Genomic DNA, 20,103 nt, shown 5'->3' with positions numbered 1-20,103 from the left:
GCGGCAATGGAATGCATGAAGCAAACCCACCAGGAGGTATTTTTAAATGCAACCATGGCTACGGGAAGCGGAGGAGCCGTGGCTGGGAGCTCCTGCGCAGAGAGAGCCACGATGCTGCCTCCACAACTCCTCAGCCAGGGGGCAGCTGCAATTATAACAAAACAAAAAAACAACAAAACCCAAACCCTCCCCATCTCCCCCATAGCCTGGCCAACTTCTGGTGCAGTGTTCTTCTCCTCCCTGGTGCTGTTGGCACCGTTCCTGAGGCAGAAGCTGGGGATTGTTTTTGCCTGGTGTGTGCCAGCAGCATCAGTGGTACCCACAGGAGGGGGCTCAGCCCACAGGGGGTACTGGGGGGTTTTTTTGTTTTGTTTTGCAGTGCAGAGGAAGGTACAAATTAAAGCTATATTGCTCATTACACATTTCATAAATATCTCGCTATTATTTCATAAGATTTCTTACAAGATGAGCAGAATATGTCATGTAAAATTAACAATAGTTTAAACACGAGATTGTAATGACCAGTTCTGTTGTGAGGAGCTTAATGCAGCAATATTCATTACAAAACACCAGATCCAGTGCTGCCCCTGGCTGGGGAGCTGGAGGACAGCCTGCCAGGTAGCTAAGAAGCTCAATAAATAACCAACCTCTTGCTATAGAAATCTCCCTTCTGCATTAAACTCCCCAGATTTGCAGAGTGCCTCCTCTAACCCTGTTAAGTTCTTGGCTGCTTTCCAATGAGAAAGCCCAGGACTTTGCTCTGGGAAGAACTCAGTCCCTCCAAGGATGAGGAGCAGTCCCTGGATGCCACCCTGTGGGTTGGGACCCGATGAAGGGTCCAGCCTGGAGCAGAGGGTGCTGACCCCTTCCAGCCCCTCTCCCCCTTTTTCCTGACCCTCCTGGGGTTTTCCTGCTGGGGCAATGGGATGTCCCAGCCCTCACTCTGTGTCTCTGCTCTCAGGTGGCTGAGCAGCTGATGACCATTGCCTATGAGAGTGGGGTCAACCTCTTCGACACGGCCGAGGTGTACGCAGCTGGGAAGTGAGTGCCCGGGGTGTCCCCTGCCCTGGGCTCCCATGGGAGGACTTTGGGGGTGCTGGGGAATCCCCCTTTTCCTGCCAGTCCCAGGGACAGCCCAGGTTGCTCCAAGCCCCATCTAAGCTGGGCTGGATCACCCCCAGGGCTGGAACAGCCACAGCTTCTGGGGGCAGCCCAGGGGCTCAGCAGTGATGTCCTGGGCAGTTCAGGGGTGAACCCCCCAACCCAGGGGGTGACAGGGAGAGGGGTCAGGGCTGGGGGGTATTGCCTGGGGTGGTGGGCAGGTGCTGGTGTCCCCTGTGCCAAGCATCCCAGATCATGCAAAGCTCTCTCTCTCTTTGCACAGGGCTGAGGTGATCCTGGGGAACATCCTGAAGAAGAAGGGCTGGAGGTACTGTACCCCCTGCCAGGCAGGAGATGATCCTCCTGGGTGTTACACCCAAGGTGTGTTGGGTGATGCTGGCCCAGGAACAGGACCTGTGGGTGCCAGGACCTTGCATGGAGCAGCCAGCCAGGGCTCCTGCAGCAGGACAGCTTCCAAGTGCCCAGTTAAAACATTCTCCTGGTTTTTTGGGAGTCCACACGGGTTTCAGACCACCAGGGAGCAGCCTCTGATTGCTGCACACAACTTCTGAGTGTGTCCACCAGCTTTTGTGTGAAAAAGGAGCCCATGCCCAGGGGGTCATCCTCACCTTGGGGATGCTGAGAGCTCCTTGCAGTCCCAGCATGGGGCTGGGGTCTGGGGTTTGAGGGGCAACTGCAGAATCATTAAAGACCTTCCCTGTGTGTGTTGTGCTCAGCCTTTAAGTGCAGAGTGGCTCCAGAACCAGTATCCCCTCTGCTGGGAGCAGGGTTAAGGGGTACAGAAATATTCTGGGTGCTGGGGGAGAAATCCAGTTCAGTCCAGGAAAAGCTGGAGGGGGGGTTGGACACGTGCAGTGAGGCAGCAAGGTGGTAAAGTGCAAGTGCTAAATCTTTGATTTAACATCTAATAACAATGATTATTCTGATTAGTCATCTTAATTATTGTTATTATTACCACTGATTATTCTGTTCTGTTGGCAGGAGGTCCAGTCTGGTCATAACAACCAAACTGTACTGGGGTGGAAAGTAAGTGTCAGTCCCAGCTGGTTCCTGCTGCCCCCATCCCAGCTGATGGGTGGCACCTCAGAGGGGGAGTGGGGGGTGTTCTTCCCATTGCCTTTCTCCTGGTTTGGCCAAGAGTTGGAGCTTGGCAGGGCCTGGGATGCTCCTGCCAGGGCTGTGGCCCCAAGGGGCTGGGGTAAAACCCCCTCTGCCTTGCAACCCTTGAGTCTTCCTCCTGCAACTGATTGCCCCTGAATCTCATTTGTAGCTAAATGCTGGGGGTCTTGTTTCTTGTCCCCCTGAGGAGGTGACCTGCCTGGGGATGGAGTGTCCATGATCCTGGGGGTAAGCTGGGCTGTGCCTGCATCGTGCAGCAGCCCCAGCCTGGGGGTTCTGTCTCCCTCTGCTTCTCCCTGGAGCTGCTGGGGGCCCCAGCAGAAGCTCAGAGATGCTGATCCCAGGCACTGCTGTCTGAGGCTGGGAACCCTGCCAGGAGGTGCAAGGTCTCAAGCCTGTAACTCCATTTTTTGGGGGGGCTGTTTAAACCAGAAGGCAAAACCCTGCTGGTCAGCACCCCCAGCCACATCTCTGTTCTCCTTTGCAGGGCTGAAACAGAAAGAGGGCTCTCGAGGAAGCACATCATAGAAGGTAGGGGCTGCTGAGAGCCAGGGGGCATGGGCTGGGCTGGGCTGGGCTGGGCTGGGCTGGGCTGGGCTGGGCTGGGCTGCTCCATGGGGCAGATGGGGAGGGAGGGGGTCCCAGAGGCAGGAGGGGCTGCAACGTGGATCCCCTCCCAGTACAGTGAGTGCTGCTGTGCCCAGGTAATGAGCCTTCCTCTTAATTAATGAGAGAACCCCTAATTGCTGCCCGTGGGGCCTGGCTGAGCCAGTGGCTGCTGCCAGGAGGGATCAGCAAAGGGAAATTCCAGCTCATCTCCATTATGGGGGGCTGGATGGCACCGGGTGGGGGGGGGCACCTGCTTGTCCCCAGCTCCTGTTTGTCACAGCTTCCAGCAGCCAGGATCTGTTCTGTGGAGATGACAACATAGATGATAGGGAAAATACTATATTTTATTTCTCTTATCACTGCCACCCTCATCACACCCTGGCTAAAGCTGTCCTCAGCTCCCAGCCCACAGGGATGGTGTTCCTCCCAGACAAGGAGCATCCCCAGAGCAGGGCTGGGTTTATCCCATCACAACCACTTTGTCTGCCTGGGGTTGTCCTGGGGAGTTATTCAGTATTTGCAGAGTTCAGCTGTGTCAGGATGTGGCTTTCATACCAAGGGAAGGCTGGAGTGGGGTTTTTTGGGTTTGGTTTTTTTTTTTTTTGACTTTGACTTGATGAATCCCACCAGGAGGTGGTGGTATGATGGTATGAGACCCAGAGGGGGTGGGGGAGGCTGCAGCCACATCCCAGGCAGCCCAAACTCTTCCCTTCTCCCTTTCTTGTGGAGCTGCTTCATGAAACGATAGAATAAATCCCGTCAGGAGTTATTTCAGCTCCCCAGAACAAACAGCAAATAACGTCAGGTTGACATTGGCTACTTTCTATAAATACATTTGGCAGAAATGGCCATATTTTCTTCTCTACCCCCCTTCTCCCTCCCAGGATTCAGTGACTGTTTTCAGACTGCTCTATTTTGGCTCATTCTTCAAGAACATTCATAAAAACATTTTGTTCCTGGGAAGATACATAGAAAATAAGTGTTAGTAATCCTCTTCTCCCTCACATATATATATATATGGATGGATGGATGGATGGATGGAGGCTTCTGATGCCATCTCCCAGCAGATGCTCAGGGAGAAGCTGTGTGTTGGTGGGCACAGCCTGTCCCCAGGGTCACCTCCTCCCTGCTGCTTTAGCTGCTCACCAGGACATGTGTCCCCAAGTGCCACCAGCCTCCTGCCCAGGCTGGCACTGCTGGGATGTCCCCTGGGCTGAGCTTTGGGTGGGACATTTGAAAATAAGTGTCAGCTTTGCCTTAATGTTTATTTTTCTCTAAGTGTCTCAGCTTTTCTATAGTGGCAGGAGAGCATTATCCTACACCTTACAGAAGGGAGAAGTGTTACCTTATTCAGTGCCACTGATCTGACCATTCCCAGGGAGTGGATGAGGAAGCTTGGAGATTTTTACACAAAGGATAAGAATTACAGCCATAAAACAGAACACAGGGTGTCCACCTGTCTCTGTCTTGGTGCTTAGCAAACTTACAGTCAGTGCTTCCCTGCTTTCCTTTTTAGAAATTAATTAGCACGTTAAGAAAACGTGCTGGGTGGGACAGGATGGGGGTGGTGTGTGATAGGGTTGAGATTCAATGAGCTGTGCCCAGAAGTAGAGGGATGAAGGGGTCTCACACTTGGTGACCACCATCCCTTCCAATCCAAATCTAATTCAAAAATAAAGCAAATTCTCATGGAAAAGGGGGGGAATTTTTCTCCTTAGCATGGCAGCAGAGGGGTGGGACAGCAGCCTGCAGCACGCTGCTCCTCTGCCCCGTGGCTGTGTGTGTCTGTACATCAATTATATCAGTATTCATGTGTTCCCTGAGCTGTGTCTGAGCAGGTCCTTGTCCCCCTGCTGTCCCCAGGGCTGAAGGCTTCCCTGCAGAGGCTGCAGCTGGAGTACGTGGACGTGGTCTTTGCCAACCGCCCGGACAACAACACCCCCATGGAAGGTTGGTGGAAACTGGGGTTCAGGCTTTAACCTGGCTGAGCCTGGCTTAAGGGCTTAGGCAGCTGATGGGAGGAAAGGGAAAAAACATTTTTTTAATTAACCCCTGTGGTGGGGCAGCTTCAATGGGAGGTACCTGCTCCCTGGTGTCCCCTGGGTTCTTACCCATCACTGCAGGAATCTGTGTCTCTTGGAAGGAAACAGAAGTTTCCTGTATGTCCCTGGGGGGGCTTTCCACTTCTTTGGGGTTTTATTTCCCTTTCCTGATCCCTGCAGCTGAAGTGGTGTTGGTATTGAGGGCAGGTCTCCTGTATGACCCTGCTGTTCTAGAGAAGGGGTGTGCCAGCTCTGCTGTCCCCATCCTTGTCCCCATCCCCAGAGCTTCTCCTGCTGCTCAAACCAGGGCCAGGCTCAGAAAGGAACAAGCCCTGTGACTATCCCTGTCACAATGCTGGTGGTTCACAATTGCTGACAACCCTATGCACGTGCCTGGGACATGGGGGTACAGCCCACTTCCCCAGGAATTCCCATCAGTGTCTTGTAGGGTTAGTGCCCTGTTTAATGGACACCACTTCCCATCCCTTCCCTTTTCCCCTCGGAGCTCCCACCCCCCCTCAGGCCATGGCAGGAGATGAGCTCCATAGATAAAATAAAAAATGGGGGGAAAAGAGAGTGCCATGGATCAGCAGGTGTAAACCAAACCCAGCTGGGCACAAGAGGTTCCTCTGGAGCTCCTGGCTTGGCTTTCAGCTCCTCCTTTACCAGCTGAGGGTGCTGGGCAGTGTGGGTGCTGCAGAGGGGTGCAGGTATCTTGGGTCTTGTGCAGACTTTGCAGGAGGTGCTGAGGTGAAGGCAGATGCTGTGTCTGGGGACAGGAGTGACCTCCCTGCTGCCAGGTGTCCCCTGAGGAGGCAGAGCAGGACAGGGATGCTCCCTGCTGGATGCAGCTCTGAGGATGCTTTGGCTGGAGCTGGGGCTTGGCAGGGTGGTGGGGCTGGGCTGGTGAGACTGGGAGCTGGGTGAAACAAGGGACACTTTTTTATTATGAATGGTGTGGTGTTGATTCTTCCCATCTCCTTCATGGCTTTTTTTTTTTATGGTTCACCTACTAAGCCACTTCTCTCCCAGAGCATCTGTTGGACCATCTGTCAGTTCTGCTCTCCCTGGCATGCTCAGGGAGTGAGCTGAGCTGAGCTGAGCCATTCCCTCCCTGCTGCCTCTCCTTACCTCCCCTTCTCCCAGGGGCACACACAGTCCCTTCTGATGGGGCTGAGGTGACCTTCAGCCTGCCCTGACACTGCTCCTCACCCAGTGCCACCACTGCCATGCCCAGGGACACCTCCCACAGCCCAGGGCCTGAACACTGCCAGGGATGGGGCAGCCACAGCTCCTCTGGGCACCCAGGGGCTCATCACCTTCACCCCAAAGGATTCCTTTACCCTCCCTGGCCCAGAGCAGAAGGGTCCCCTCTTCCCCAGCCACCTCCAGGTGATGGAGACCTAAGGAGAAAAGATGCAATTCCATACACATTTATGTACTGGGGGGGGGCTCTGGTCCCCCAGGTGGCCACCAAACCTTGCTCCATCTGGGGCTCTGAAATGTCTTTGCCCTTCCCCAAAGTCCCAGAGCTGCCAAGGCAGCCTGAGCCACAGCCAAGGTGATGTCATTGCCAGCAGGGAACCATAGATCACTTCAATGTCATTCTTACAGTGCTGGGGGGCTGGGTTTGGGGTTTGAAACCTTCATTTATATGTGATTTTGTTTGGTTGGTTGGGTTTTAAATCTCCCCTGTTTAAGTGATGCCATTGGTGCCACCCAGGAATGTGCCCTTCACCAACCATCCCATCACCAAGCCCCCAGGAGCAGGTGCTGGGAAACAAGAAAGTGTACATGTTTTGGGGTTTTTTCTTCTTTCCTTTTTTTTTTTTTTTCCCCTGAGTTGAATTCAGTTTTTCTTTGAAGGCGTAGAGGTGGGAGAAACAAAACCAGCCATGGACTGAGATGTGTAAGAGGCGGCTGGTGAAATGCTTAGCAAAGTTTCCAACTGGTAGTGCAGCAAAAAATAGAAAGCTGAGCCCAGTGTGAAAGCAGAGCTGCTGAGGAGGGAGGGAGGGAGGGAGAGAGGGAGGGATGGGTGCCCAAAGCACCCCCAGGTAATGGGGCTTTTAAAGGGATTGAGAATAAATGCTTAGGAACAGAGGTAAGCATGGCTTCAGCCAAGGAGAAGGAGGAACATTCTGACATTTGAGCTTTGGCTTGAGGGGTTTTTCCCCCCAGTTCAATGTTCCTTCCCAGGGGGAAGGCAGGAGCCCAATGGAGGCAGCATCTCCTGTGGGGTCCCTGAGGGTACCAGTGGAGACTCCAGCATCTTCAGCTCCCTGATGCTGCCTGCAGGAGAAATCTCACACTAATGTAGGGATTGGCAGCACGACCTCCCCTCTGCCAAGATCCTTTTTCTTCTTTTTTTTTTCCCCCCACAAATAGGCTGAGAATCCACAAGATATAACATCTCTTGCTCTGGAGACAGTGATGCCCAAGCTCATCATCCAAGAGCAGACACAGTGAGGACCACAACAAACACACAAAAGAGCTGCAGATGGTTTTCCTTACAGCCTTGAGAGGCCTCACACCCAGCTCTGGCACCTCCTGGGCAGGCAGCAGGGACTGACAGTTCTTCCCCTGAAGTTTTTGATGTTTTCCCCCCCTCCAAGAAGGCAGCACTGGGCTGATGGGCGGAAGGAGATGTCCCAGGAGGTGTAGGCTTTCCAGCTTCCCAAAGGCAAGGCTCTTGGGGGACCTGATCAACCATCTCCAGCTTTACCCCCAGCATCCTGATATTCCCAGTGAGAAGCAGCAGGAGCAGCCAGGAGCTTTCAGTCAACAAACTGAAAGGGCAATTTAATTTATCAGTTATTTTATTTTTCAACCGTGCTGCCCTCTTCTGTTAAATTGGAGAAGAAACACTGCCACAAGGTGGTGGTGGGGATGGTAAAAGCAGTTTTTAAAGGACTTGAGGTTAGGAGTCCCCTCGTTGGCACTGCCAAAGCTTTTCCTCCACGCTCCAGCAAGAGAAGGCAACAGAAGTTTGACACAAAGCTGCTTGGGCTTTTGTCCTTGGCATTTCCCAGTGTCTTTGGGAGGGTTTGGTGCTGACAAATTGGCCTCTGTGAAGCCCTCACACTTTATTTTTCCCCCTTTCAGAGATTGTCAGGGCCATGACCCATGTGATAAACCAAGGCATGGCGATGTACTGGGGGACATCCCGCTGGAGTGCCATGGAGATCATGGTAAGGATGGGGGCTGGAGGCAGTTCTGGGAGTGGTGACAACTGGGAATTCTGCTTCCAGGCTGCAGAACCTGCTGAAAGCCACGCTGGGACCTGAAGCAATCTCTGAGCTGGAGATGTTTGTGTTCTACTCCTTCCGGCAGCTTTTGCACTTTCACCTTTTTCAATAGTTTTTAAAACCTGTCCTGGGGTGAGGCTGCTGTTAATGAGGAGATGGGCTGGTCCAGTGGGCTGGGTGTCTTGGCTTGTTGGACTGGGGGCTGTTTCACTGAGGTTTGTCTGACTCCCAGCCTTTGGTGTGATGCCCATGCTCGTGGCTCTGTTGAGGAGCTGGTTCCCAGCAGCAGCTCTGTCACCTGAGTGCCAGCACTGCTGGCATTGTCCCGAATGCTCTGGCACAGCATTTCTGGTTGCCCAGCTAGAAGCCTCATCCCTGGAAACATTCCAGACCAGGTTGGATGGGGCTCTGCTACTCACCTGGCTGGAGATGTCCCTGAAGGTGTGTGCATGGCCCTGCTAAGGGACAGTGAACCTCCAGGCACCTTGGTACCTCATGTCCCAAAGAGGATTTTATTTGGGTTGATGGTTGGACTCGATGATCCTGAAGGTCTTTTCCAACCATGATAATTCCATGGTTCTACTCAATGCCATATTTCCTGATTTCTTTCCTCAGGAGGCCTACTCTGTAGCCAGGCAGTTCAACATGATCCCCCCCGTGTGTGAGCAGGCTGAGTACCACCTTTTCCAGAGGGAGAAAGTGGAGGTTCAGCTCCCAGAACTCTATCACAAAATTGGTGAGTCTGAGGAGCAGGCTGAGAAGGGATGGGAGGGAGGTGATGCCCCAACCCAACACAGGAGGAAAGGAAAGGTGGGAGACAGGGTGGGTGTGGGACACACCTGGGCAGGAGGTCAGGTAATTCTCTGCAGCAGGAGCCAGGAGGGAGCTGGGAGCTCTCACAATAAGGTTTGGGATGAATAAACTTGTCTGTGCCCTGAGGTGCCCTTCAGGCCATCAGCAGCATCTTCCTGGAAGAGACAGTCTGCACATCACTGCCAGGGAGAAACCAGCAGCACTTTATTGCCTGTTATTGTTTGGCTTTTGTGTTGTTTTTTTTAATGGCAAGACCCATTTTTGACACAACTCTGATCCCTCCCAGTCCCTAAAAGCTCTTTCTCTGTATTCCCTGCAGGGGTTGGAGCAATGACGTGGTCCCCGCTGGCCTGTGGGATCATCTCAGGGAAATATGGCAACGGGGTCCCTGAGAGCTCCAGGGCTGCTCTAAAGGTATTTTTTGGGTTGTTTTGTGTTTGAGAAGAGCAGGTGTGCTGCTTTTGTGAGGGCAGGAAAGTAACAATGGGGAAGTGGATCCCTCAGGAGAAGGCTGGCCTGCCTGCTGCTCTGTCACAGATCAGCTCTGTTTCTCTGGCAACCACGCTCCAAAGTGCAGGAGAATCTGGGTTAGAAAGATGCTGGTTTAATTCTGACTGGTTTAAATCAACTCTAACTGGCTCAGCATTGCTTTCTCACCACAGGACTTGTTTTCCCCCATTATTATCCTGATCTTAACCTTATTATGGGGCCTCCTCCCATCTCATACCTGGGGCATATGGTCTGAAAAACAGTGGTGTGTTGAAATGCCATGGATTTGGGGAAATCAGGGTATTTCAGCCCCTGTATCAGGTGATGGACAGAAGCTCAGGCTGCCTGGCAAGTGCCAGCAGGCTGGCCTATGTCCCCAGGGCTGGTTTTTGCCCAGCTTGGTGCTTTTTAATGGAAAGATGCAATCTGCACTGATTTGCTTACAAAAAGCAGCACTTTCAAAGGGGCCATTTTGTTGCATTTGGGATTCTTTTCCCCACACAACCCATATGATTAAGATTTGGTAGAACCTAACTAAGCAGGGAGCACTGAAGAGAGGGATCCAGATAAAACTGAGGGTGAGGTAGACTCAAGTTTCAAGTCTGGAGCTGGAAGAGCTGAAATCTCAGCTTTGCTTAATTTTGTAATTTTGAACCCTAAGAGCAAAGCTTCAACAAGACCAGACCTTCTCAATACTTTTTGGGGGAGGGTGTCAAAATCTTCTCGACTTGACTAATATTCCACTCTTTTTTTTTGGCTCTGTGATGAGATCCAGTGGCCCAAAAATAAAACTGAGGAGGTTCAAGCCTACTAGTTGCATAAAGCCAGAGAGAGACCCAGCCTTGGGCTCTGTCAGGAGACACCCTGCTCCTGCTCTCATGACTTTGGGTAGCAGAGCCTGGTGTTACCAGCCTCCCTTACCTCTCAAGAGCTGTTTATAATTGCCTCAAACTTTCTATTGTGGAAGATTAAAGCTCGTGTAATTCATCCTCAGTGCTACCAGTGGCTGAAAGAGAAGATCATAAGTGAGGAGGGCAGAAAGCAACAGGTGAAGCTGAAGGACCTGTCGCCCATCGCTGAGCGCCTGGGGTGCACGCTGCCACAGCTGGCTGTTGGTAGGTGATGGCAAGGGGGACAAATGTCCCTGTGCCTTGGCTGCTGTCACAAATGCATCACCTGGCTTGCATCCTCGGGGTTGTGGGGTTTTTTTTAACAAATAAACAAGCAAGCAGTTATCTTTGCACTGCTGAGAGCTGGGGCTGAAAACCACCCCATGGGTCTGTTAAGGAAAATGATCCCTGGCTCAAGGAGCCAAGAGGTGAGTGAGTGAATCCCCACGGTTTGTGGCCTGGCAGAACCACAGCCTGCAAGGAAGCCAGGCTGGGGCAGGTCCCAGGGGCAGGCAGGATGCTGGGGGAGCTTTTTCTGTGGTTTATCTGAACCCCACATCTTCTCCCTGGTAGCAGAAGTGAAGGTTCAGACAAAGAAAGTTTGTCATTATTTTTCAACTGGAGATAGAAGCCAAACATCAGGATCTGGAGGAATGTCATGTGGTGGAGCCCATGTTCCTCACCGTTTTCTGACTTCATTTCCAGCCTGGTGCCTGAGAAACGAGGGGGTGAGCTCTGTTCTCCTAGGATCTTCCAACCCTGAGCAGCTGATAGAGAACCTTGGAGCCATCCAGGTAAGTACAGGGGGTGGGAAACACCACTATCCCTTTAGCCCAGCACCCACCTTCTCTGAATTTAGTTTTACCACTTTGTTTTTTGTTATAGGCACCTTCCAGTTCTAGCTCTGCACCTTAGTTAAGCAACCCTGGGGTGCCTCACCATGACTGAGCAGTGCTTGTGGTAGTTGGAGCCATAACCAGGGGTGAGAGGTGGCATCAGCAGGGTCAAAGTGTCTGCAAAAGCAAGATTCCTGATTCCAGGACATGCTGTGATAAATTCTGTGCCAGGTCTCCTGCAGGGCATGTGTCACTTGCACCCACCTTAATTACTATTCTCTGTTGCTTTTCACAAACAAGAGCTTCCTCTGATGTTCTGCCCTCCAGCTGCAGCCCAGCACTCCTGTGCACATAATGTTTGGGAGCACTTCTGTGATTCTCTCCCTGGGTGAAGACACTCCAGGAGTTTTTCCTTTAAGGGAGAAGGGTATTAGATGAATGTTTAGCTGCCACACCAAAAAAAAAAGGGGGAAAAAAAAAAAAGAGGAATGTTAGTTGGTAAAATCTAGATTTAAATTGGAAAAACTTTTAAAGGAAGCTTGATTAAACATGGGGTTTCTTCTGCTCCCAGGTCCTTCCAAAGATGACATCCCACATCGTAAATGAAATAGATAATATTCTGGGAAACAAGCCCTACAGCAAGAAGGACTACAGATCATAATGCAATGCATGAATTCCCTGGACTGCATGGTTTAAAAGTGCTCTGTGCAGAGGTCCAGCCCCGAGTTCCTCTCCAGCCTTGAGAGTCATTCAGCAGCTTGCTGCTCGGTGTCTGCTGTCACTGGGTCCTTGGAGATGTCTGCTGTTGCTACTAATTGCAGTGAAATTTCAAAGCACAGTTTGATCTCTCTCTTCTAACTGAGAATAATCTCCTATTTTCTTACCTTCGACTGAGTCCATTACTGTTTACTTTTCCTCTTAGCACCTCATGCTTTGTGCTGTGAAAAACACTGGTGAAGCAAAAAATTATTTCTAACCTTCAGGTACTTGGTAATTACAGAAGGATGGACAGATCTATTTTATTGTTTTTTTCAACGAAGAAAAGCCAGATACAACTTAAGGTCTTAATCAAACCACAGATGGGAAATCTCAACTACGAAGCTTCTTCAGGTTAACGGATAGAAGGGGCAAGCCCAATTTCAGTTTTCTTTTTTAAGCTGAATGTGTGGTCTAGAATTCATTTGTAGTTGAGCAAAGGATGCAAGACAGAGAATTAGTTAGAAATTAGATAGCTCAGCTCCTAACCATAGAGCTACTGCAGCCATGGAGTGCTCCTGGGAAGCATTTGAGCCCAAGCCAGCAGAGCACCCTTAGGGAAACCAAACCACATCAGGTTAAGGAAAACAATGCAAAACCCTAACTCTGCAGAAACCTTAAACCAAGAAAGCCATGAGAACAATACTGAGGTTTGCACCTAGAGCAACCTGCCTCTACTTCTGCCTGCCTGTAGACATAGCTACTGCAAATTTCAATATTCCTGAGCTTTTAAGGATATAGATACTTATATGTAATGTATAGCTGCTGAAAAATACCAGAAAAATTCAGGTATGTACTTTGGGGGAAGGTCATATTTGCTTTAACTTGTTCTGGAACCAGGTATAAGTAAATGCATGGGATTTTTGAGTCACATTGTAAACAGGTAAGGGTTGGTTTTTTGTTGTTGTTTTGGTGAGCATTTCATCCCTCCAGAGGAGGTGAGAGCAAGCACTTCTATCATTTGCCCATCCTGAGAACCAGACTGTACTTTCCCATCAGCTGCTTTGTGAAACACCCCGATGATTTCCCTGTTTCTCATTCGTGTGGAATTGTGTCCTGGGGGCACCCCCTTCCCAGGGGTGCAGCTATGGACAGTGTTGGTGGAACCCTGACATCTGGTCCCCCCCAGGGTGTCTGCTGAGCGTGCCTGAGTTGTCTCCCCCTGCATTGAACCCCCCAGGCTGTGGTATGTGTCAGTGAACTTAGCTGCTCTGTGTCCAGCCATGCAGTCTGACTTCTGCTTGGACTCAATAAAAGCATTTTCTGCATCTGATTTCATACTGAAGAGACCTGTTTACTAAGCTTGGTTGGAAAATGGGTCATTCCCCAGGGAAAGAAAGAGCTGCAGCTGTCCCCAGGGGAGCCAAGGGAGGGTGAGCAGAGGAGGTACTTGTGGGGCTCAGACCTCAGCCCTGGGGGTGAGCACACGATGTGCTGTGGGCAGAGCACTGAAATCCCAGCCCAGTTACCACTGGAGATGCCACTGGGCTGGCCAGTGCCCAGCTGGAGGCTGCCACCACAGCACTGCATTGTCCCTTTGCTGTCACTGCAGTATTTGCTGGGACAATTGACTCATTAAGTGTTTTAAAACTCTGCTGTTGGGGCAGCACAAAGGCTCTGACCCTTATGGAGCTTTATTATTTTAACAGTGTAATTCCTTTCCCAGTAGCACACTGGTTCCTTTTCTTACCTCCAGAGGTGCCATTTAATGTTCTCTCTACCCCATCTCAGACACCTGGGAATCCAGCAATGGATTAGAAAACACTAATTCCCAATCTTTTTTATAGACAAGGAGACAGCATCATCCCTCAGGGAGCATCCCTCACAAGGCAGCTTGCCTCATGCTCTGAGGGCAATGGGATGAGCTCTGGGGTAACCTGCAGCTTCATCCTGAAGAGACTGTGTGCAGCTTGGAGTGGGGATTGCAAGGGTAAAACCAAAAAGAAAACTAAAACAGTGGAAAGAAAATCAACCAAAAAAACCTGCCAGGCCTCAGAAAAGACAAGGCTCCCTGCAGAAACCACCCACCTGCTTTTGTTTCAGGCTGTCAGCACTGCCAAGTTCCCTCTCCAGAACGTTTTCTGACACGTGCTCTGCTCTGTCAACACCCAAACCACTCAGGTAAGGTGAAAAGCTGTTCATAGGAGGCTCAGCAAACACAAAATGCTGCCCCAAAACACCCCTCTGGAGAGGGCAGGCTTCCAGGAGACCTCCTGAGCCTCCCACCAGGGCTCCTGCAGCACTGACCCATCACTGGGGTGCTGGTGTGGGGTTCCTGAGGGGGGGTTCTGTGCGCAGCTGGGGGGAGCTGAGCACCAGGGACCAACAAAGCAGCAACACTCACCTCCTGCTGCTGACACAGCTGCCCACGGGGCCTGCTGGGTTCTGAGCATCTGTAGGAGCTGGCTAGAAATTCCTTTTACCTGTGCTGAATACCTGGAGACAAAGAAATAATTTCCTTTCTAGGCCAAGGGAAGTACAACTTTGCACTAGGGAAAAGCTTCCTGCTGTAGCAAAGGAGGCAGAAGCACTAAGGAAAAATCCTCATATTTTAAGGGATAATTCAGTTAATTGAAGGGTATCAAATGACTGCCAGTAAAACTACTGTGTATTTATCATTATTTTAATTTATGGCTGTAGAGATGAATAGGAAAAAAAAAAACCCAGCCCAGTGTGTTCAGCCCACTTCAAAAGCATTTTTCTAGGTTTAGGTTTTGTCCTGACTCCTTAAAAATGAGTAGTATTTCCACTGAACACAGTGCATATGCTGACTTGTAAAAGGCTCCCCTCTTCTGGAAGCAGGAAGGTGACAAAGCTATAGAGTGCTTGCCCACTGAAATACCCTTTGCAAAAAGAATGGAAATACAAGGAATTAAATGACAAAAAAAAAGCCTCCTTTTTATTAAAACTTGTGAAGTTACACTGCTAAATGGTGGATTGTCACTTGTGGTGAGCTCTGAGCTTGGTTCTCCCAGCAGCCACCCAAGGCAGAGGGGAGTTCTGTGACAGGTCCCAGCCCAGCTGCTGCAGAAGGTGAGGGCTGGGACTGCTCAGTAACACCACTCAGTAATTCAATTAGTCAATAATACCATGGCAAGACACCAGAAGAAATACAATCCACTCATTTCAGATCCCAGCCCTCCCCCCATGCCCTCAAGCAGTCATGCTGTAAAAAGAAAAAAAAAAAGTATTCCTATTCCACCCTTAAACTGGTGCTGGGCAGTTAAACCCTCTCATAGGAATAATCTGATGTGGGGTTTTTTGTGGGTTTTTTTATCCCTTGGTCTACTTGGATCCTGTAGATAGCAGAGCAATCAGTCCAGATGAAGCACTAATAGAAAGAATATAGTTTCTGTAAGGAGAAGGTTAAGGACGTGTACTTTGAAAGGTACAACTTGTTTTGTATGCAGCATCTTGGGAAAAATGAGAAATGAAATGTCTGTCTTTGTAGAAGTTTCAAGGTTTTAACATCATCATCTGAAATGCAAGTTACAATCCAGGCCTTAGCAGGATCCTGAAATGCACTGAACCTCAGAATTCTGTTCTCTTAAAAGTTGTTCTGCTGCAGATCTTAACAGATGCAGCCCTGACTATCAGTATTTATTTACTTAAGTACCCCAAAATCAGTGTTTCTAAGGTGAGGTACTGCACATATCAGTAACCTCCCCACCCAGGTGAGCCCAGGGAGGAGCAGGACCCCACTTGTCTCTGGTGTGGTGACAAAGGATACACAGTGGGGTTGAAGTTCTTCAGCACAAAAAATGAAGCAATGATGACCAAGACCAGGAAGAGAGTATTGTTGTAGAAGATGGAAAAAGTTGTTGCCTCATAATCTGCAACTTCGTTTTTCTTCCAGAGAATTCTAGGCACAAGCAGAGACATTATTTCAGGCACCTTTAAGTCAAACCCAGTCCTTTGAACTTTGGTGAGTTTGAACTGGTTAAGATGTCATGAGGGTGCCTGGCAATCAGAGGAGAAAACAGGACTTTTTCCTCCAAAAAGTTGGCAGCTCACCTCCTTGTCTGGTGTGTAACAGGAATCCCAAGTGCTTCCTGATAGCCACAGGCACAGCCTGGAGATGAGTCTGAGCTATTTAACTGGAAACCTGCATGCTGACAAAACCATCTCTACCTGTGAGGGGTAACAGGTAACTGCTGCAGCTCAAGGACTGAGGTGGCCTCAGTGATAAAGGATTTGATGTTGGAGACCTTTCACTGATAACTCTCCTCAAAAGAGCTTCACAGATGAACAAAGAGCTGACAGTACAGCTTCTACTTTCCAGAATGCAGAAAAAAACCCCAAAAGCCCAAGCAGCACTCCCTAATATCCTACCTAGAGCCTTAAAGCTACCAGGGAGTATTACAAGAGGGAAGAAAGAAAGGAATTACCTTTCATCTTTTTCCTTACGAGACATCTTCCTGTTGTCTGCCTCAGACAGCTTGCGAGTGACTTCCTTGGAAACAGCATCTTCTCTCTTCTGGGCTACTCTGTAAGAAACACCATAGATGGTCAAGTTGGAAAATGAAAGAAAACCCCACATCTGGGATCATAGGAAGCTGAATTTCCAGTGAGGAAGAAAACTTTGCTAAGACACTGAACAGTTTTGCCAATTGGAAGGGACAAGTGATAAATTACTAAAAGCATCAGTCAAATTTAGTGCTCTTACAGGGCTTTTGGAACCTGAACAGCTCTGTGATTCTACAGTTTGTGACAACATCCACTGGGAATAAAAGGTAGTTTTGCTGTTTCATCCTACTCTTAGCTGACAAGACACTAGTCATTGTAACAAGTTGAGGGGAAAAAAAACTCAATTAAGAGATACTTCTGTGTAAAACACACTAAACATTTGGGACTAAAATTTCAGACTAAAATTCATTAAAGAAAAAGTTTTAAGTGCTGTTTTTGTTAAACTATTTAATAAGAAACTCTACACCAAACAGCCGCCCCGACTTACTTGTGTTTGAGAACAAACTTGACGTTCTTATATGCAAAAGCAACTAGGTAAGTACTGATGAGGGTCATTACACTATACAGGACTGCAGACTGAACAAGATCCATATGCCATATCCTCCAGTAAAGCCCTTAAAGGGAGAAAAAACAGAAAAAAGGTTTCTTTCTGCATGAAAAAAAACACTGCAAGAGGAGTCCTGCACAGCTCACTCGGTCATTGGGCACCAGCTCTGCCAGAGCAAAGCCAGTTCCTGCAGTCACCAAACTGGGTACAGAGAGACTTTTGGGCAGGAAAATCTGCTTGGGTTTTGTCTGAGAGGGGTGCAGGGGATGGGTGGGTGGGTGCTGAGGAGCTGACACGTCAGTGTTCCACTGGCACCTCCTCCATCTGCACAGCACCCGCCCGGCCTGGTGCTCCCATCCCCGGGGGCTGCGACAGGGACCCGGCACCCCTGGGAACCCCTCTGGGACAGGAGCCTGAAGGGGGCTGCGGGGAGACCCTGCCTGTTCCCCGGGACTCCTCTGGGCCGTTCCCTCCTTTCCTCAGGGCCTTTTCCCTCTCCTCAGGCCTGTTCTCTCTCCTCAGGGCCATTCCCCTCTCTCCTCTGGGTGTTCCCTCCTCTCGGGGCCATTCCCCCCTCTCCTCAGGGCCGTTCTCCCTCCTCAGGGCGTTCCCCCCCTCCTCAGTCCCGTTCCCTCTCTCCCCAGGGCCGTTCCCTCCTCTTGGGGCCGTTCCCCCCCTCCTCAGTCCCCTTCCCTCTCTCCTCAGGGCGTTCCCCCTCTCCCCAGGGCCTTCCCCCCACTCCTCAGGGCCGTTCCCCCCTTCTCAGTCCCGTTCCCTATCCTCAGTCCCGTTCCCTATCCTCAGTCCCGTTCCCTCCTCTTGGGGCCGTCCCCCCACTCCTCGGTCCCGTTCCCCCCCTCCTCAGTCCCGTTCCCTCTCTCCCCAGGGCCGTTCCCTCCTCTTGGGGCCGTTCCCCCCCTCCTCAGTCCCGTTCCCTCTCTCCCCAGGGCCGTTCCCTCCTCTTGGGGCCGTTCCCCCTCTCCTCAGGGCCGTTCCCCCCCTCCTCAGTCCCGTTCCCTCCTTTCCTCAGGGCCTTTCCCCCCTCCTCAAGGCCGTTCCTCCGCCTCAGTTCCCCGCCACCCCGCTCCCTCCTCTCCTCTCCCCTCCCCGCCGCTCACAGATGGGGATGGCGGAGACGATGAAGGCGTTGCCGAAGAAGAGCGCGGAGGATTTAGCGGAGAGGTTGCGGCTGAAATCCTGCAGCAACAAATCCTCCTCCGACTGCTGCCGCCCGCCGGGGCCGCCCTTGGGAGCCATGGCGAGACGCGGCCGCTGCCACCGTCAGCGCTCCGGGACTGCTGCCGGGTCAGGGCGGGCCGGAGGCGGGCTCAGGGCTCAGCACTTCCCGCAGCGGGCAGGAACCGCCCCGCGGACACGGCGGTGGCGATGGCCGCGGTCCGGAGGTACCTGGGATGGTTCTGTCTCTCGATACGGATCCCGGGGGGGCTGCCCCGGGCGGTACCGCGGCCCAGCGCAGGGGATCCCGGGGGCTGAGGCGGGTGAGTACCCTCGGGATGGCTGAGGAGGGGAAGCAGCGCCGGGACTCGGTGTCTTTCCCCTTAAGGTTTGGCTTGTCCGGTAACAGCCGCGCTCCGGCAGGTCCCGCAGAACGGGTCCAAGTGTCGGTCCTGTGTGTCTGTTCCCTGGGAAGAGGGGGAAGCCCTGGCCCGGGCTGCCCCATCCCCAACCAGTGTTCAGGTTGGATGGGGCTTGGAGCATCCCGGGCTGTGGGAGGTGTCCCTGGGCATGGCAGAGAGGGGATAACCGGATGATCTTGAAGGTCCCTTCCAGCCCAAACCAGTCTGGGATTCTGTGTTGTTCATTTTTAACACGTCCAAGTTTGTTTATATTTCCTCCAGCCCCCCCTTCCACCCATCCACCTTCCCCCTTGGGAAGCCAGAGGCAGCAGTCAGCACTCTGTCTCCTGGGGCAGTGCTTGTTCTGCAATATTTGTAACGTTGTTCTGAGGAAAGTTTATTTAGCAACGTGTGCGAGCTTTTTAAAATTTAATTAAAGCCATTCTTCCCCCTCCCCCCCAGCTACTAATAGTCTTTGCTTCCAAGAGAAGACGTGAGGTGAAGGCAGCGAGGAAGCGTGAGCTGGAAATGAAGTTGTGTGATCAAAAGTCATAATTCTTTATGATAGAAATGTATAAAAAATTCAAGTGCAGCCCTTTGAACCTGTAAGAAATTGGCAAGACCCAAATGAGAGTGGATTTTTCATGATTCAACGTGTACTGAACACAGTGTGGTAGCAGAAAGGTTTCACTTATGTCCTCTTACCTACAGGCAACTCTGGGGATCATGCTAGTGAGAACATCCTTCATGGCTTGGAAATGCCAGCAGGGATTGCCTGGCTGGGTTAGCAGACACAGCAGCTGCCCAGATGAAATGCAGAGCTCCAGGTACCACCAGGAACACCACCAGGAACACCAGTTTGATGGCACTCTGAAGTCCATCCTGAGGATGGCACTCCCACAGGAGTGGAGGTCAGTCTTGGCTTCTTTGTAAAAGGTGTTAAAACTGAACGTGGAGCAGGGAACATCACTGTGATCAGTGTCAGCAATGTTAAGAATCTTCTCATTGTTAGAGTTGCATGAAGTAGTTGGAAACCATGGGAAAGGTTAAGTTTAGGATTGTGTCAAGATTCAGTTGACTCTGGTAGTGTACAGATTTCTCCCTTCCACTCATCTGAGCAAACTTGCTTTGTGGTGTGGAGTGTGATTAAACAACTTCTTAAAAATCTTAAAAAACTCTCAGGCAAAAATGTGCCTTTTTCAGGCTAGTGATCCCTATCACATTCCAGCAGTAACAGTTATACCAGAAGGAAATACTGAGTGGTAAGAATCTTCTCTGAGATCCACAGCTAGTAATATTTGTGATTAAAATACAGCTGATCTCTGGGGGGTTGTACAGCTCATGTTCATTAGGGTAATGTAGAGCATGTGGAGTTACACTGCAACCCTTTAATAGCTCTGTAACAAAAGAAATGTTCTCCACGTGGACTTTGATACCCCCTCCGTGTTCTTTGCTTTTATAACATGAGCTTGTCAGGGTGAATCTTCAGAGACCAATTTATGAGAGCTGTGATATTTAAAAATTGTTGATTTCAGCTGGGTAGGGGGTGTAAGCCAGTAGTGAGGGCACCTGTCTCTCAGAACAGGAG

The 20,103-nt window shown here is 50.8% G+C and overlaps 3 protein-coding genes across 4 annotated transcripts in view; 2 read left to right on the top strand and 1 right to left on the bottom strand.

Moving 5' to 3' along the window:
* Nucleotides 1-13,197, top strand: part of KCNAB1 (potassium voltage-gated channel subfamily A member regulatory beta subunit 1) — a 44,393-nt gene extending 31,196 nt beyond the window's left edge. The window contains exons 4-14 of the mRNA XM_008500213.2: nucleotides 962-1,041; nucleotides 1,385-1,429; nucleotides 2,104-2,148; nucleotides 2,729-2,772; nucleotides 4,714-4,800; nucleotides 7,998-8,083; nucleotides 8,756-8,876; nucleotides 9,273-9,367; nucleotides 10,437-10,557; nucleotides 11,038-11,126; nucleotides 11,740-13,197. Coding sequence (XP_008498435.1) covers nucleotides 962-1,041; nucleotides 1,385-1,429; nucleotides 2,104-2,148; nucleotides 2,729-2,772; nucleotides 4,714-4,800; nucleotides 7,998-8,083; nucleotides 8,756-8,876; nucleotides 9,273-9,367; nucleotides 10,437-10,557; nucleotides 11,038-11,126; nucleotides 11,740-11,829 — 903 coding nt within the window. The 3' untranslated portion in view covers nucleotides 11,830-13,197. The remainder of the gene's footprint in view (nucleotides 1-961; nucleotides 1,042-1,384; nucleotides 1,430-2,103; nucleotides 2,149-2,728; nucleotides 2,773-4,713; nucleotides 4,801-7,997; nucleotides 8,084-8,755; nucleotides 8,877-9,272; nucleotides 9,368-10,436; nucleotides 10,558-11,037; nucleotides 11,127-11,739) is intronic.
* A 1,599-nt stretch (nucleotides 13,198-14,796) lies between these two features.
* On the bottom strand, nucleotides 14,797-18,305 carry SSR3 (signal sequence receptor subunit 3). The gene is made up of 5 exons (XM_030456495.1): nucleotides 18,057-18,305; nucleotides 16,879-17,005; nucleotides 16,313-16,411; nucleotides 15,655-15,786; nucleotides 14,797-15,276 (listed from the first exon to the last, which is right to left on the bottom strand). Exons 1-5 carry the CDS (start codon nucleotides 18,193-18,195, stop codon nucleotides 15,210-15,212), a joined length of 564 nt encoding a protein of 187 aa, XP_030312355.1. The 5' UTR covers nucleotides 18,196-18,305; the 3' UTR covers nucleotides 14,797-15,209.
* A 1-nt stretch (nucleotide 18,306) lies between these two features.
* TIPARP (TCDD inducible poly(ADP-ribose) polymerase) overlaps nucleotides 18,307-20,103 on the top strand; it is a 31,627-nt gene continuing 29,830 nt past the window's right edge. The window contains exons 1-2 of one of the 2 annotated variants that reach the window (XM_030456480.1): nucleotides 18,370-18,437; nucleotides 19,227-19,426. Coding sequence is in view for 1 of the 2 variants with exons in the window: in XM_030456475.1 (XP_030312335.1) it covers nucleotides 18,351-18,437 (87 nt within the window). In the remaining variant the exon portion in view is untranslated. Of the gene's footprint in view, nucleotides 18,438-19,226; nucleotides 19,427-20,103 lie in introns of both variants that reach the window. The other variant, XM_030456475.1, reaches the window with a different exon arrangement.

Source organism: Calypte anna, chromosome 9 (assembly GCF_003957555.1).
Source record: "Calypte anna isolate BGI_N300 chromosome 9, bCalAnn1_v1.p, whole genome shotgun sequence".
Taxonomy (NCBI): Eukaryota; Metazoa; Chordata; class Aves; order Apodiformes; family Trochilidae; genus Calypte; species Calypte anna.
Note: the sequence above shows the minus strand (reverse complement) of the source record. Positions and strands in the feature narration are given on the sequence as shown.

Coding starts and splice junctions, on each gene's coding strand:
- SSR3 (XM_030456495.1), bottom strand. CDS start 18,195: ATGGCTCCCAAGGGCGGCCCCGGCGGGCGGCAGCAGTCGGAGGAGGAT. Junction 17,006..18,056: donor CGTCTCCGCCATCCCCATCT/GTGAGCGGCGGG, acceptor TCTCCCTTTAAG/GGCTTTACTGGAGGATATGG. Junction 16,412..16,878: donor AAGTTTGTTCTCAAACACAA/GTAAGTCGGGGC, acceptor TGTTTCTTACAG/AGTAGCCCAGAAGAGAGAAG.